We start from the raw sequence: 15,260 nt of genomic DNA on the forward strand, positions 1-15,260 counted from the left end.
GAACGCACCCATTCTTCTCTTCAATTAAGTTTTACAGTGTCACAGACAAGTCCTTCAAAATGCAGTCTGGAATAACAGGTATAGCAGCATCTCAATGTTGTTCTGAGTAGAACTAACCACTTGTATTCTCATAGCTTCCCAAGAACTTCACACGGCGTTTAAAACGTTCGTATCTACGGAATCGCAGAGAGGTCTTCTCTGTACCATCACTGGGGAAAGACTCACCCCTTCCGCTATCCTCGAACCCTCCACTTCATCCTTCGACAATGATCTCGACCTCCTAGCACCACATCTCCAAGAAAAAGCTGCTTTATACATAATACTTCGTCGCTATCCCTCCAATGACCCCGCCCCTTTCGTTGCCATAACCTATGTTCCCGACTCTGCGCCTGTTCGTCAGAAGATGCTGTTCGCGTCTACACGTCTTACCTTGGTTCGAGAATTGGGAATCGAGCGATTCCGAGAAACAATATTCGCGACTATGAAGGAAGAGTTGACAAAGGAAGGGTTCGCTAAGCATGATAAACATGTTAAATTGGCCGCGCCATTAACAGAAGAGGAACAAAGTCTGGGCGAGGTAAAGAGGAAGGAGGCAGAAGAAGGCAGAGGTATGAATGAGAGGAAGAGTCATGTAAGTAGCGGCATTAGTATGCCAGCTACTCCAGATGCATTAGAAGCCTTAAAGGGGCTCAACCAGGACGGTGCACATAACCTGGTTCAGATCGTAAGTTTCGTTGTTCTTTGAATTGATATCCAATTGCTAACGAGCCCTAGAAAATGAACATTGCGCAAGAAACCATGGAACTTGCTTCAAAGACACAAACATCTATCTCAGAACTTAGTAGCACTATATCTGCCACCGAGCCTCGGTTCTCTTTCTATCGCTACACTCACGACCATAACGGCTCAACTTCCTCGCCAATACTGTTCATTTACACTTGCCCTTCAGGTTCCAAGATAAAAGAACGAATGATCTATGCATCATCCTCTCGATCAGCTCAACAATTGGCTGAGTCAGAGGCAGGACTCACCATTGAGAAAAGACTCGAAGCTGGATCTCCCGAGGATATTTCTCAAGAAAGTATCGATTCCGATTTACATCCTAAGGCAGAAGTGAAGAAAACATTCGCCAGACCTAAGAGACCTGGAAGAGCATAGATATTTAGGATAAATTTTGACTCCGTATACATTATCAAGCGCAAGGACAATATGAATTTGGTTAAAGGATTTATGGGTGCTCCCTCTCTCCTATACGAGACGATATTTATGCGAAATGATCATTCTTGGAAAACCATATTATACAACGGCATTATATCTCCCCACATTCTACCCGAGCGTATCGTGAGTTCTGGATATATACTCAAAAAGTCCCGTTGTCCCCTTTATCTACGCACATATCCATTCACTCTTCATATTTCCCTCCAAACAATGGCATATCGCTATGCTCCAACTTCTCCTTCAAAAATTCATAAACCGTAAATGTGACAGCCTGACCCGGCGCAACTCGCATTATCCGCGGTGTAATTCCCTTATAAAACGCATGAAATCCTTCCTGTCTAAACATGTCCCCTGCAATAGTTTTTATCCTACTGAGTGCCGTTTCTCCAGGTACTCCTGGAGTTTTCTGTAAACGCGTCTTGATGGTATCGATAGGTGCGTTAGATAGAGGACCCATAGCTCCAGATACCAGACCGATTAACGTAGTTTGGTAGGAGGGGATGGGGGAGTCGGAGTACTGGGGTTGCCATTTCTGGAGCAGTTCTTTGAACTCGGTATAAGCGGTGAAGTTTACAGCTTGATTCGAACCTGGTGGAGGGTTAGTATGAAAACTGAATTGCAAACCACTTAAACTATGCATGGCCTGGGGAACGTGGTGGGGAAATGCGGGGATAGTGAAATAGGAAATAACTGATAACAAGGGAGAAAACATACCTTGCCGTAAAGCGGTTAAAGAAATTCCACGATATAAAGCACCGAATCCTTCTTCTTTTACAACTGTATATAATGCATGTGCGGCATTACGATATTTTGGTATATCGAGAGGATCAGCCATACTATGGTGTTGGGCTTGAAGACGAATCTTTATTACTTCCATGGGTGTTACAACGGCGACGGCTTCAGTTATACCTGCTGCTAGACCGGCTAGAGAAGGTAGTATGTTAGCATTTTGTCAATTTTTTCTATGAAGCGCCTGTATGTCTCTCCTGGTCGTTCTTTCATAACCCCAGAAATCATAAGAAAGGTAGACATACCCAAAAATGTAGCTCTCCCACTAACAACCCCGGTCTCCTTATCCGCTAGCCACTTCTTGTACGCCTCAAAACTTGTAAATCTTATAGCCATCTTCGGTACGATACCAGTTATAACGGCACCGAGTCCTTTGTAGAGACCGAGGGGAGTTTCGCGCTTCATGATCTCGGCACCCGTGGTGATGAATCCTCGTTTTGGCGCACCGGGGGCGCGTGCCCGGCGAGACAGTTGCATACGGACTTTAATTGTGTCTATCGGATGAAAATTGGTTAGAATTCGAGGAGTAGTTTAGAAGGGTGTCCAATGAGTGGGTGATTAGGGAGAAACGCACCTAAAGGATGGCATACAAGAGCCTCCATCATTCCTGCGGCTCCACCAGCTATATGTTGTTAGACAATATTCAATTGGAATTTATAGATATGGAGGAAGTGACTCACCAACAAGATTTGTGGCCGCTGAGGCCGGTTTCTTGCCATCTGTGCCTTTGACGCTTTTCGCTGACATGTTGGGTATATATTACCTCTTCGCAGAGGATTTGTGTAATTGTAGAAGTTTGATCAAATGTAAAGCTCTGATCGAGGCCAATGGATTTCAATATTGGTAGGTAGATCGATACAACAACTATGCGCAATTGATTGTCTATGTCTCTAACATGTGAAGGTGCACTTCGATATTGACGTTTGCGATTCCAAGAGATATTCAAAAGTCATAAGATAAAAACGAATCAAAAAGCAGCTTGTTTCTACTTCAGAGAAATAAGAGAACAATAAAAGTAAATAAACCCTTAATGCTGCTTGCTCAAGTGTATATATGAGTCTACATCCTTTCCGTTTGCGTTCGTCCAGCTGGGCCGAGCTATCTTGTCCCGCGGCCCATCTCTTCCCTCAAGCCAAGTCCCGTTGTACTTCACAGCCTTGCATGAATAGGGAAAGGGAATGGGCTTCCAATTGAAAGTTGTGGAGCCCCGGACTCGGATGGCAGCTAAGAAATGCTAAGCTTGTGCTTGGTCTTCGACGTGCCGGTTGGTAGCTCGGTTCAACGGATATAGATTTTAGGGGATGTGCAGCCAGGGACGCCTGAAGCGGCGGAGCGTAGAGCTTGCTTTTGATATGGAGGGGCAAAAGCCGAATTTTGATATAAAAACTAGATGCAAACTTGCAAACTTTCTATCGTTGGACTTACCATGCGGGCGATTTGGAGTGGTTGAAAAATTGATTTCATTGCCGGTATTCAACATGCCAAATGCAATTGAGACAAAGGATGAATGCAGTTGTGTTTCTTCAATTGTCGCAAATGCTCTCTGTTCTTCTTGGCTTCCAATTCCAAGCATTGTTTTCGAGCAACTGACGTCTTACTGTCCATTGACTTGTAGTACCGAGCTTCCTTCAGGACAGGATAATTTATCTTGAGATAATGGGTCAAGTTACTCAGATAAGCTTGTGATAACGCGGGGGTCGGTCAATACCGGAGGCGGAAGATGAAGGAGCTTTTCAATTGAACCGAGGTTTATTCTGGTAGCATCACGTGATTTTGGAATCCAACATTGAGATCGGGTAAGATGGTTGTTGTCGGAAGAGATGCTTCGATGCGATGAGACGAAAGTATTCAGCTTGTGGATGAATAATAGTGTATGAGGTCTTGACTCGTGGATGAGAACCATTCGATCGTTCGAGTCGTGATCGTTTCCGTTTACTTGAGAGGTTTCTCTATCCCACGGGCGCGGAGATCATGCTGCTGGACCACCAAAGTTTTCTCTTCCCCTAACACACGACAATAAATCGTCAACCCTCGAGGCGGCTGATATATATCTGGGACTCTCCCATGAAGCTTGATCGAAAGGCTCACAAAATCAGTCCGCCGTTGATGTTTTATCTCCAGAAGTTTATATCTTCATCTACAAGGGTGGCCTAACAATAATGTTGCAAATGGGCACATAGACCATATTCAAATAGGAAGGTGGCAGGAACGTTAATTGCTCCTTTAAACAAATAGGTTGCCCTTTGAAATCTCCACATCATGGAGCACAAGTTGCACAACAGCTTTCGGCGAACCACAAGTTCGCAAATGGGATTTGGTGCGCACCAATCGTAGATACGAGTGGACATGCATGCGCAATTGCGTGTACAACTGAGGCAAACGTCAGCACGACAATCCTTCCTCAGCCCATCTTCTGTTTGTATTGTATTTTAACTTTCGTTGGTTATTTTTGTTGGTTTTTTGTGTTGAATCCTCAAATGCGATTTTGTGTTAAAGACAGATAGTACGGCATTGGTTGTCTATATTATTTTTAACATTTGTCTCATTTTTTGGCTTCCCTGCTCAGTGTACAGTGTGTCTCGCGACAAGATGTCACGAGCGGGCATAGAGGAAGAGGGGCTGCCAGCGGAAGATAGATTGGATGAATTGGATTATATGGATATGGACGAACAATTTCTCGAAGACAGCGAGACTTCTTTACTTCGAGAATCAGATGCGAAAGAGAAAGATGCGATGGAAGTTGGGAATTTATACTTAATGTGTCTGGCCATCAGCACTGGCGGGTAAATCCCCCCCCTTGGTATTGGTTCTGTCATTCATTGTTGACATTCGGTAGACTTCAAGTGATATGGACGGCCATTATGTCTCAAGGCTCTGTAAGCATATATCTAATATTTCTTATGTCCTTATAATCATGTGCATAACTAATTATTCAAGCCTTATCTGGTCTCGCTCTCGGTTCCCAGCTACCTCATATCCCTAGTTTGGCTCGCTGGTCCCCTCTCTGGTGCTATCGTTCAACCATACATCGGCATTCTATCTGATCGCTCTCAACACTATTTCGGCCGCCGTCGACCATTTATTATCATAGGTACTGTCGCAACCATTGTCTGTATCCTCGCACTTCCTTGGACAACTGACCTGATATCATACCTCTTTGCCTTTTTTGGAAGCTCCCCCGTAGGTCGCAGCGCAATGATATGTAAAGGGCTTACCGCAGCTGCTTGGATATGGGCTTTGAATATCGCAATTCAACCCGTGCAAGGGGGACTAAGGGCAATTATCGTAGACTGTGTTCCGCCGAAACAACAGGTAAAAGCTTGCGGATATGCGAGTGCTGCCGCCGGGATTGGTTCAATTTTAGGGTACACTGCCGGCTATGTTTCTCTGCCGAAATATTTACCATGGCTTGGCGACACTCAATTAAAAGGGCTTTGTCTGATTGCTTCCGTGGCATTGGGTTCAACTGTTGCGGTGACCTGCTTTACGGCAAAAGAAAAACGTTTTGTAGATTTGGATGCGAGTACAAAAAAGCAAAGTTTCACAGGGAACTTACGTCAAATTCTTAGCAGCATAAAGACGTGTCCGCCAGAGATCAGGAAGATTTGCGTGGTTCAATTTTTTGCTTGGATAGGCTGGTTTCCGTTTTTATTTTATATAACCTCGTAAGTTCTCTTGATTGTCATCTCGTGACTTTAGAAAATGATCCTAATAAAATGATCTAGATACCTAGGCGGTCTTTGTATGTTACTCACGATTTCTAATGCTAATAATAGCGAAACTGACTGGATCCAGATGAAGCAGAATACACCGCGATATCCAAAAAGGAAACTCCTACTATCGCATTTCCTACCACATCATCTCATTCCATCCGCCATGCAACATTTATCATGATTCTCTTCGCCCTCGTTGCACTCATCTCAAACCTGATACTCCCTTTATTCATCTCGCCCTCCTCCATCAGTTCTAAAGATCAGAAACCCACTTTCATCTCCCGCCTCCACGTCAAATTTCTCACCCTTCCCCACGTCTGGACACTCTCTCATATCCTCACCACCCTTCTCACTATATCTACCTTACTAACATCGGCCTTTGTCTCTACCTCGATCCTTGTTATCTTCCTCGGTATCTCCTGGGCCACCAATACTTGGATTCCTCTTGCCCTCATCTCAACTGAAATTTCGCGATCTCAACATCGCTCCCGCTCCGCTACCTCCACTCCTTCCATCCCCCTCTCCCAAATAGCTCAACCTGCCTCTTCATCCCACAAACGAAATAGAATCCGAGAAGAGTTACAAGCAGGCACAATAATGGGCCTCTACAACATGGCAATTGCTTTACCGCAAATCATCGCTGCGTTACAGGGCAGTCTAGTATTTTGGGCATTAGGAGAGGTTGGAGTTGTTGGAACAGAAGCAATGGGTTGGGTTATTAGACTGGGATGTTTGGGGAGTATTTTTGCTGCTTGGTTAGCTGATTCATTATGAATTACGCCGTTTACGAATAGATGGGAATTTTTGGGCAATGGGTGGTGTTCAGGTTCTTAGGAGTTTTGGGATAGAACTTGCGTTTGGCGATACGTAGTTGTCGTTATATTGCTTTGAGATCAGGCCGATAGTGTACTGTAGTAGACGTAACACGTATTCTTGAAATCATATTCCTATCAAATTTGCCCCGATTCTAACACATCAATGTCTCCATTCAATTCGTACTTCTTTTTCCAATCTTCACTGTTCTTGTGTCAATATATCTCAACTCACTTGGCTGTATAAGACAAAACCGGGAAGAAGTACAAGTTCAGCTTGTATGTATGGGAATGTCATCTCGGGTGGTCTGCCAATACCTCTCGATGTAGGTAGACAATACCATATAATAAACCAATATACTTGGTATCACCCAAGCACGTTCAGCCGGCAACTCAATGCACCCTGCTTCAGCCGTTGAGGATCCCACTAATTGTCGAAAGCTCTCGCTTCTCAACATTGATACAGACAATTTCCATTGTATGAGCGGCCTCCGGAACTCATTGATCTCGTAATCGAGATACGAAATCTAATTCTCAGCTTCCGAAGATTGTGAACTTCCAGCCTATAATGCTTCCAAAAGGATGAATGATGGTCTTTAAACTACTAGCCCAGTAATCCTTTCATTTCGATATATATATGTATATATATATATATGTATCTATTCGAGATACTCAGACAAGTCCAATTCTAAAACGAAATAAGCATACTCATTTTATGTTCAGACATGCAATAAATCCCTAAGTGTCTCTTCCCCTTCCTCTAAGCCTCATTAACAAGTAGTCCGGTATAGAAATGTACAGCACAATCTCTATCTCTCTATCTCTTTAGCTCTAATCCAGACACGCAATAAATTTCCAGCCACCCCCCTGAAATCACCAAGATCGGACTAGACTAGTAAGCGAGCTTGGATGACCTGGCTCATGACTTCTAGAATCTCATTATTGAATCGCGGGATAAGTGTCTCTATTTCTTAAGTAGAACTGCAAGATATTAAAGACCTGTACCAGGAAAATACTAAACGAGCACGTCATTCTTGAGTGTAGGTTGCAGCTTCTAGCTGCTTTGCTTTGGTTAAATTTTACTTGGGAATTTCATGTCATTCTTTTGCTAGTATATAGATATCTCATAAATCTATCTCACTATCCTATCTTTTGAAAGACACACTCGATATTTACAAAATCTTCCTCGGTAGAGTATGGAATGTATCATATAGATTATCTAGAAACCATCACATTATCCAACACTCTCGACAGCAAATCAGGAACCGAATATGTCGAATTCCATTGCATGAACTCACTCCCCCTACTCAGCACCATTCAAATATCCAAAATACATTTATCCAGCATTTCACACTCTCCGTTCAAACTCCTCAAATCATCTAAATAAACTTACCCAGGTAGGTAGAAATTGAACACTTCCGTTTATCTAGCCAATTTTTTCAAATCTTCCTGATATAACATATGGCAACCCCTTAAAATCTCGCCAGCATACTATATACTTCTATCTCGGTTACCATCATTGTGCTCCTCGAAACCAATAAACTCAACCGAAGATATCCATCCATTCTCTTTCACGAATTACGATCTTCTCCCATCATCTCTTCATTGATCTAATTCAAGACTCCTTACACACATATAATTATTATACATACAGTATCAACACCCATACTCCCACCGTCTCTCCACAACCCCTCTCTCCCAAAGTTCAGAAACCACAGAACAGTGAACATAAGAAGCAGCAAATCATTGATATCCAAAAGTGTATACAAGAATCAAGACTTAGCTCAAAAATTTAAACTACGAAAGCTTGAAGCGCCCCTCTCAACTTTGACGCACGACCTCGTTCCTGCTTGTTTCAGTATAGCATAATATGAGTGATGTTGAAGGATTATCCCCATTTCCGGTTCTCTCGACTCCCTCTTTTTGGAAAGAGAATATACCTTCTTCAATTAAACTCGCTTCAAGATTTCTTCATATCTAATAGACACATATCTACATACATACACATATACACAAATCTCTATAAGCACCTGGAGATATACAGTATCCATCCTTCACACACACACAATCTCCTCGAACCTCACCCCTACATTTCATCGCCTCGGATAATGTCAACTTCTTTTACATCTCACTTCATGCAACTCATTATTCCTCCAGATACTCACTCACTTAACTTACTCAATATCCAAAATCAAAACATATACAGCAATTTAAAGACCTATCTCGAGTTTATCTCTTTAATATCCGATCTTACACCAAATCAAAACTAACTTTCCCTCTTTCCTTCATAATGCACATCACATCGCATTTTCACATCCTCCTCACCGAACAATCACAGTCCATCACCACACCATCACAGCTTCTGCCATCTCCCCTACCCTTGAAAATGCATTCAAAGCGTAATAATCTTCTCATACATACCTCACGACGCATAATATACTCAACCTAAATCATCTACTCATCCACACATCATATAATCAATCCATCGGGTACCCACATCTGTCCCCTATTTCCCACGCCCCTATCTCCCACCCCTATTCCCCTATCCCCTATCCATAACTCCCCATCCGCACCCATCCCCTCCACCAATATTCCATTCTCATCCTCATCCTTCATCCCCCCTATTTTCCGCTACCTTTAATTCACACAACAACCAAATCGATTCAAAACAAGAGAAACCAAACCACAAGAAACAATCTCCATCCCTATCCCCATTGCTATTACCATCCCCCTCCTCATCCCTATCTCCACTTCATCAACCAAGAAAGAACCAGCCAGCACTAAACCCAAATCCAAATCCAAACCCACGTATACAATCCTCACAATTCTCATTTTCTCTCTCACTCTTCACCACAAAAGTATAGCTTTTTAATACATATACACATACATATATACACACATACATACATACACAACAAATTCCAAACTCCAAACTCCAAGTCTCAAACTCCAAACATCAAAATACAATCACAATTATAATTCATAACAAAACAAAACAAAATAAAACAAAACAAAACAAAACAAAACAAAACAAAACAAAACAATTCAATCATTCAATTATTCAATCATTCAATTATTCAGAATAATCAGAACACCTCTATAAGATAACCCTCTCATCCCAGTAATTTCCCCCTTCAGATACGAATTCTACAATTCCCATTCCAATTCCATATTCATAACTCAATCAATAAACATATAAACATATAAACATATAAACATATAAACATATAAACATATAAACATATAAACATATAAACATATAAACATATAAACATATAAACATATAAACATATAAACATATAAACATATAAACATATAAATATATAAATACTTTACACCTACAATAAATACAAACAACAATACCAAACGCTATTTATCAATACTCAACACAACACAACACAACACAACCCATAGAACACCAAAAAACACAACCCATAGAACACTAAAAAACACAACCCATAGAACACCAAAAACACAACCCATAGAACACCGAAAAACATACTATAAAAAACAGTTACCAAGAGTGAGTTATTTATTTTTCGTACCGAGAATCTCTATATACCTACCTAACCAGGTATCCTAAACAACCAACAAGAAGAACGACATCCAATTCCAATAACAATACAAATCCAATATGTACAATTATAATTACAATCACTAGATCTAATCGATTTCCACGTATATACGATATACGAAAAGATATATCATGACCTACCTGTCTACCTACCTACCTACCTGTCTATCTAAATCGATTTAACATTTCGATTTTCAACGAATCACTCGAATCCATCTTCATTTATATCCCTACATTCAATTCAATCTTCCCATTCGACTTCTTCCCACCATCCACCATCCATCGTCTATTTTCGCGTATTCAGAAAAAGAAAAAATCTGCAACCACCTGCAACTCCCGATACTATTTCTGACATGACAATGAAGCAATTCCAATTTCAAGCATCCCCGCTTTTCAACAAGAAACGAATTCGATACTGAGCATTCTCCCACCCAAACAGACAGACCACGTTCTGGCCATCTAAACACCGTGCCTATCCGTCCATCAAACACCAAACACCCAGATCATTGTCTCATCGTCATGCATCATACTCATAGTCATCGTATTCCTATTCCCGCGCACGCTAATCCCTCATATTTCTCCCCTCCTCCCAGGATATCCCCTCTAATATATCTCAACCTGCAGTGCCACAATGGCCAGGTGTCTAGTCTACACACTAAAACACGTGATACTTGCAACCTCTAATTTCCAATTAACTACCGAAAACCTGGCATCTCGACAGATTGACGAATGGAACTCACAGCCTTGTGGAGTATCTTGAGGTCTGGACTGTCTTGGTTTCGTCATTGTTCAGATGAATCATTGAGGGTCTCGATGTGGATAACCGGTATATATAGAATTCTCACCATTCGGAGGATTCTGTACTCCGTACTTTCGTAATGCATGTGATATTGCGTTTGGCTGTTGAATCATGGTGGATCTCAAACGAATCCGAGGTGGCGGGATTTGAAAGCTCCGTCATTGTGAATAATGGTTAAACAGTACGAGAAGTAAGTACTAGTCAAACTTTTCAAATTTCATAATTCGAAGGGCGTGGAGCTTGGTGAGTAATATGATAAAAGTCAATAGTAATAGCAGGTCGACTAGAGCTGCAGGAAGACTATCCTTTCGTTTGAAATTCGAAATTGCACCATCCTTGTACGAGCCATTGCTAAATGTCGTGCATCGTTGGATGGGGGTACCAATTCATCCGCATATGTTGTGAATGATATCCCCGCGTACCCGAACAACCAACTCATCGTCACTTATCAAATAGAACTCATCATATTTGAGAATAATTCCACCCGTTAAGCAAACAGCCATCCACCTACATCGGGATATCCCTTATCTTCTTCATCTATTCTTTCACTTGGCAATTGAAGCTGAATACTGGCCAAGCAACTGCCAAATAAACTTCTCAGTCATCTGTGTAACGTAAGACAAACTCACGAGCTGAGTTGTTCATCCAGCCCTATGGATCGATCAATCCAACCCCCACAATTTGAAGTAAGCCGAGAAGCCAAACAGCCAACCCTTAACGTTGTGTACATCCGATTTTCTTCCTTTCCTTTTTTTCTTCCCGCTTTCTCCACAATATGAAAACTGCCGTATTGTACACGCATGTATTACGAAGATCATGGCGGGATCACTTGTTCACGCCAGCCCCAGATAACTGAACCACAATATTGAGTGCATACTTTGATTCCGAAGATGAGTGCATTTATGCAGGTGAGTAGTATGTTTCACCAGGGACTGTGTTGCACAACAAGAGCTTCAACTTTGAAGATCGAAAGAGAATTGAAGTTTAGCATTTGTTATGGGAAAAACGAAGATCGAGTTAATGAAATGAATACAAGGTTATCACCATCCACTCTTTCGGCCCACGGAAGTTTGTCGTAAGTTGTAACTCGCAAGACGAAATTCTTTTCCCAAAGAGATTTTGCGTGAAGACCTAGTCAGGATATGAAGATCTAGAATGTCCAGAATCGTGTAGTATCGGCAGAACAATCTCCATTCTAAAGATTAAACTCCATAAATTCATATGAAAGGAGAAACTTTGATCAATTAGTGACACGATGAAAGTTCTGAAACAAGGATCCCACAACCAATTGGAGCAACACACTCCAAACACATGTGCGATCAGCCAGCCATATTTTGATTTGCTGTGAGAGATTTTTTTCTAATCGGTCAGACAAAAAAAGGATGGATGAGAATTGAATATGCATTATCCGGATAAATTGCGGTCATTTAGTTTAAGAAGGCATGAGTGAGTTCGTGAATGACTCCCCCACGTATATCTGTGGACTAATTGATAAGTAATTGTGCCTAGAATTAGAAATAGAGTTAGAATTATGCCTAGGCTTCAATGTGTAGATTATGGAGACATGAAATGTTGGAGATGGAGAAAGTAACCGTCGATGCCTTGACCATATCGTGGAACGTGAGAGATTTATGGATACAAATTTGATGCGGAGACAGAGAGGTACGGCTCAAATTCAAGTGGAGGGTTTTGTTGAAGAAAAGAGAAAGCTTCCATGGAAGAAAAAAAATGCTCGTAGCTGCACATGCAAATGCAAATGTAAATGCAAGTTGTAAGATTCTCGACATCCGATAACAGATTTCGGATACTTTTTGGATGGGGGGGGCTTTACGTAAGCGAAAAAACAGGCGGAAATTGAGTACTCTTTCAAAGATCTTTTTTAATAAATTATAAATTTATTTTAAATTAAATATTGAAGTTTGAAAAAAATAAACGAAAATTTGAGTCTTTTTTGTATTAAAATTAAATATTTTTATTATTTAATATTATATCGAAAAGAGATTTTAATTGTTAAAGATCTTTCGAATAGTGGTCAATTCCCGTCTGTTTTTTTGCTTACGTAGAGGGGGGGTCTACGATGGATGTAGAGGTAATGAATGAGTCGGCTATGCAAATCTTGGTACCAAAGTGGAAGGATCAAAATGAAGAAGATGGTTCGACAACACTGCGTACAACGGTTCTGTAAGCACCGGCCAAGGATCCAAGGATGACGGAAGTGGCTGCAGCTTGCCATATCGTTGTGCCTGCATGTTGCTTTAACCTTTGACTTTTGCTTGGTCTGATTCATGAATGAATGTGGGTGGAACAGATTGAGGGGAACCTTGGGCGGAAGGGGGGGTGGAATCACATCTAGCACAAATTTTTGGATAAAGTGACCGGAAGAGGCATGTCAAAAGTTAAAAGGGTGGAAGTGGAGATGTATGAGACAAGATGATGGTATCATGGTATGGTCATGGTATGGTCATGGTGTGGTCTCAAATGCAATCAAGACAGTGTTGCATATGCAGTGGCGGTAAACAATGGAACTCTCAGGGTGTCTCGGTTCACGAGCTTTGAGAGGTCGTTTAGATTTCCTGTTTACATCATCATTTGATTCACATCTGTACTTTGTACATCGTGCATCGTAGAAACCTGCGCGTATGACACGCTTCAAGTTACGAATGAGTTGTCGAGGGAAGAGATCCGTTGACTCTATTGGTATCAAAAAATCGAGAAAGGGTTGGGTAGGAAGGGTTCGAAGGGTTCGAAGGGAAGGGTTCAAACGGTCGAGGCCGACAGATGGAAAGCATTTGGTTGGATCTGTCTGTCATGGACCACCACTCGTGGTGTTGCAAAGGGACTTGAGGGAGTGGGGAACCACCCCCGTCCCTTCATTTTGAGTGGAGCGATTGATTATCTCTCCTTGAAGTCTTGGACTCTTGGACTTTTGGACAATCCGCGATCTCAATTTAGGAAATCCGAGAGTTCCATCAAGTGGGGGTCACTGTCTTGATGGATCACAAAGCGGGTACGAGATATTCTAGAATCTGACTCCAAATCTATAAGATTATCCAGTCAGATCTTAGTGAACGGACACATTTATGGAACAGTGGGAAAACATTACTCACAAATAGCAACGCGAAAATTCAATTGTGAAAAAAGCGTCGCAGGCATTTAGCATGTGCATCTGGGTATACGAATACTTATGATTCTTATTATAGCTCCGCTGTGATGTGTTGTAATGATTTACAAAGGGCCAAAGAACCAAAAAAAGGCCAGAACTGATCAAAATGAATACGTTCACTAGCTAGTGACGACCCCGACGATGCCAAGATGGTTGATTGATCTTGTGGGATGAATTGAGGCTTTGAGAGTGAAGAGTGCTAAAGAAAAGAAAAGGAAAGAAACGAAACCCTGATGATGCAATTCAGGGAAGAGTTGATATAATAATGTAATGCAATATAATAAATATACTTGAAAACATACTTGATAGAAGCGAAGACTAATCTAGAGACCGACCGACCTAGGTACTTGATACACAATGCCCTTTATCTAATCTCCAATACCACACCATTCAACAGCGAAATGGTATCATTCCAACGTTGAAAAAGACAATTTGCATGGAAAGTTACAGCATCAACCTACATCAACCTACATCCACTGTACAAATCGTACATATTCTCAAACACAGGCATCACGGAATCCCACAGTTCTACGTTGACAACCTTAAGCGGTTCCTCCGGAAGGGCAGACTAGAGTAATCACGGTCCACGCCTTCCGTTGCACTTTAGCGGTCAAGGAGAGCCAGACTTGTCTACGGAGTCAAGAAGGGAGGGCAGCGTACCCTTACAAAACTCTAAAAGGGAGTAGGATTCAAGACCCAACGTTGGTGCGTACGCGTTGTGGATAGAGATGCAAAGGGCAGAGCAGGGCATGGAAAGTTAGAGCAGTACAAAGCATCACGCATCAAGCAAGCCAACACAGTTATTATTACCATCAGACATCTCAAGTCATCACCGATTGCGAGACCATACCATCGATACCATCGATGCCATCTCAACAAATGTGCAAATATCAATCATACCTTGACGGGACCAGAGGAAGGTGCTAGCCTAAAGAGGCATATATGATACAGAATTAGCTTAGTGCTAAAGCCTTTAGGGGTATGACTGATCCAATGATAATCATGTCCATTAAATAAAATCCATTTTTCTGGACCATATCATATTGTAACCTAAACCATACTGTGCATAGCATCCCGTACTATTGTTAGACCATGACCATGATGAAGAATATCTCCTAATGCCAAAGTTCCCGTGTTACCTTGACCACACCTACGAAGAGACTGGTAATATAATTTCAATTTCGTCTTCCGA

General features: G+C 41.7%; 4 protein-coding genes across 4 annotated transcripts; 2 read left to right on the forward strand and 2 right to left on the reverse strand.

Annotated features, from left to right (window-relative positions):
• Nucleotides 1–59: 59 nt before the first annotated feature.
• Nucleotides 60–1,158, forward strand: EAE98_006521 (uncharacterized protein; the record flags this gene model as incomplete). The annotated part of the gene is made up of 3 exons (XM_038954144.1): nt 60–78; nt 135–724; nt 775–1,158. 3 exons carry the CDS (start codon nt 60–62, stop codon nt 1,156–1,158), a joined length of 993 nt encoding a protein of 330 aa, XP_038809389.1.
• A 244-nt stretch (nt 1,159–1,402) lies between these two features.
• EAE98_006522 (uncharacterized protein) lies at nt 1,403–2,754 on the reverse strand (the record flags this gene model as incomplete). The annotated part of the gene is made up of 5 exons (XM_038954145.1): nt 1,403–1,806; nt 1,933–2,142; nt 2,253–2,501; nt 2,582–2,629; nt 2,688–2,754. 5 exons carry the CDS (start codon nt 2,752–2,754, stop codon nt 1,403–1,405), a joined length of 978 nt encoding a protein of 325 aa, XP_038809390.1.
• A 280-nt stretch (nt 2,755–3,034) lies between these two features.
• EAE98_006523 (uncharacterized protein) lies at nt 3,035–3,580 on the reverse strand (the record flags this gene model as incomplete). Its single annotated transcript, XM_038954146.1, has 2 exons — nt 3,035–3,231; nt 3,433–3,580. 2 exons carry the CDS (start codon nt 3,578–3,580, stop codon nt 3,035–3,037), a joined length of 345 nt encoding a protein of 114 aa, XP_038809391.1.
• Nucleotides 3,581–3,838: 258 nt separating this feature from the next.
• On the forward strand, nt 3,839–6,750 carry EAE98_006524 (uncharacterized protein). Its single transcript, XM_038954147.1, has 5 exons — nt 3,839–4,790; nt 4,844–4,883; nt 4,945–5,672; nt 5,733–5,749; nt 5,803–6,750. The coding sequence occupies exons 1-5, from the start codon at nt 4,597–4,599 to the stop codon at nt 6,492–6,494; spliced, it is 1,671 nt and encodes a 556-aa protein (XP_038809392.1). The 5' UTR covers nt 3,839–4,596; the 3' UTR covers nt 6,495–6,750.
• The last annotated feature ends 8,510 nt before the right edge of the window (nt 6,751–15,260 follow it).

Source organism: Botrytis deweyae, assembly GCF_014898535.1.
Source record: "Botrytis deweyae strain B1 chromosome Unknown BDEW_014, whole genome shotgun sequence".
Classification (NCBI taxonomy): domain Eukaryota; kingdom Fungi; phylum Ascomycota; class Leotiomycetes; order Helotiales; family Sclerotiniaceae; genus Botrytis; species Botrytis deweyae.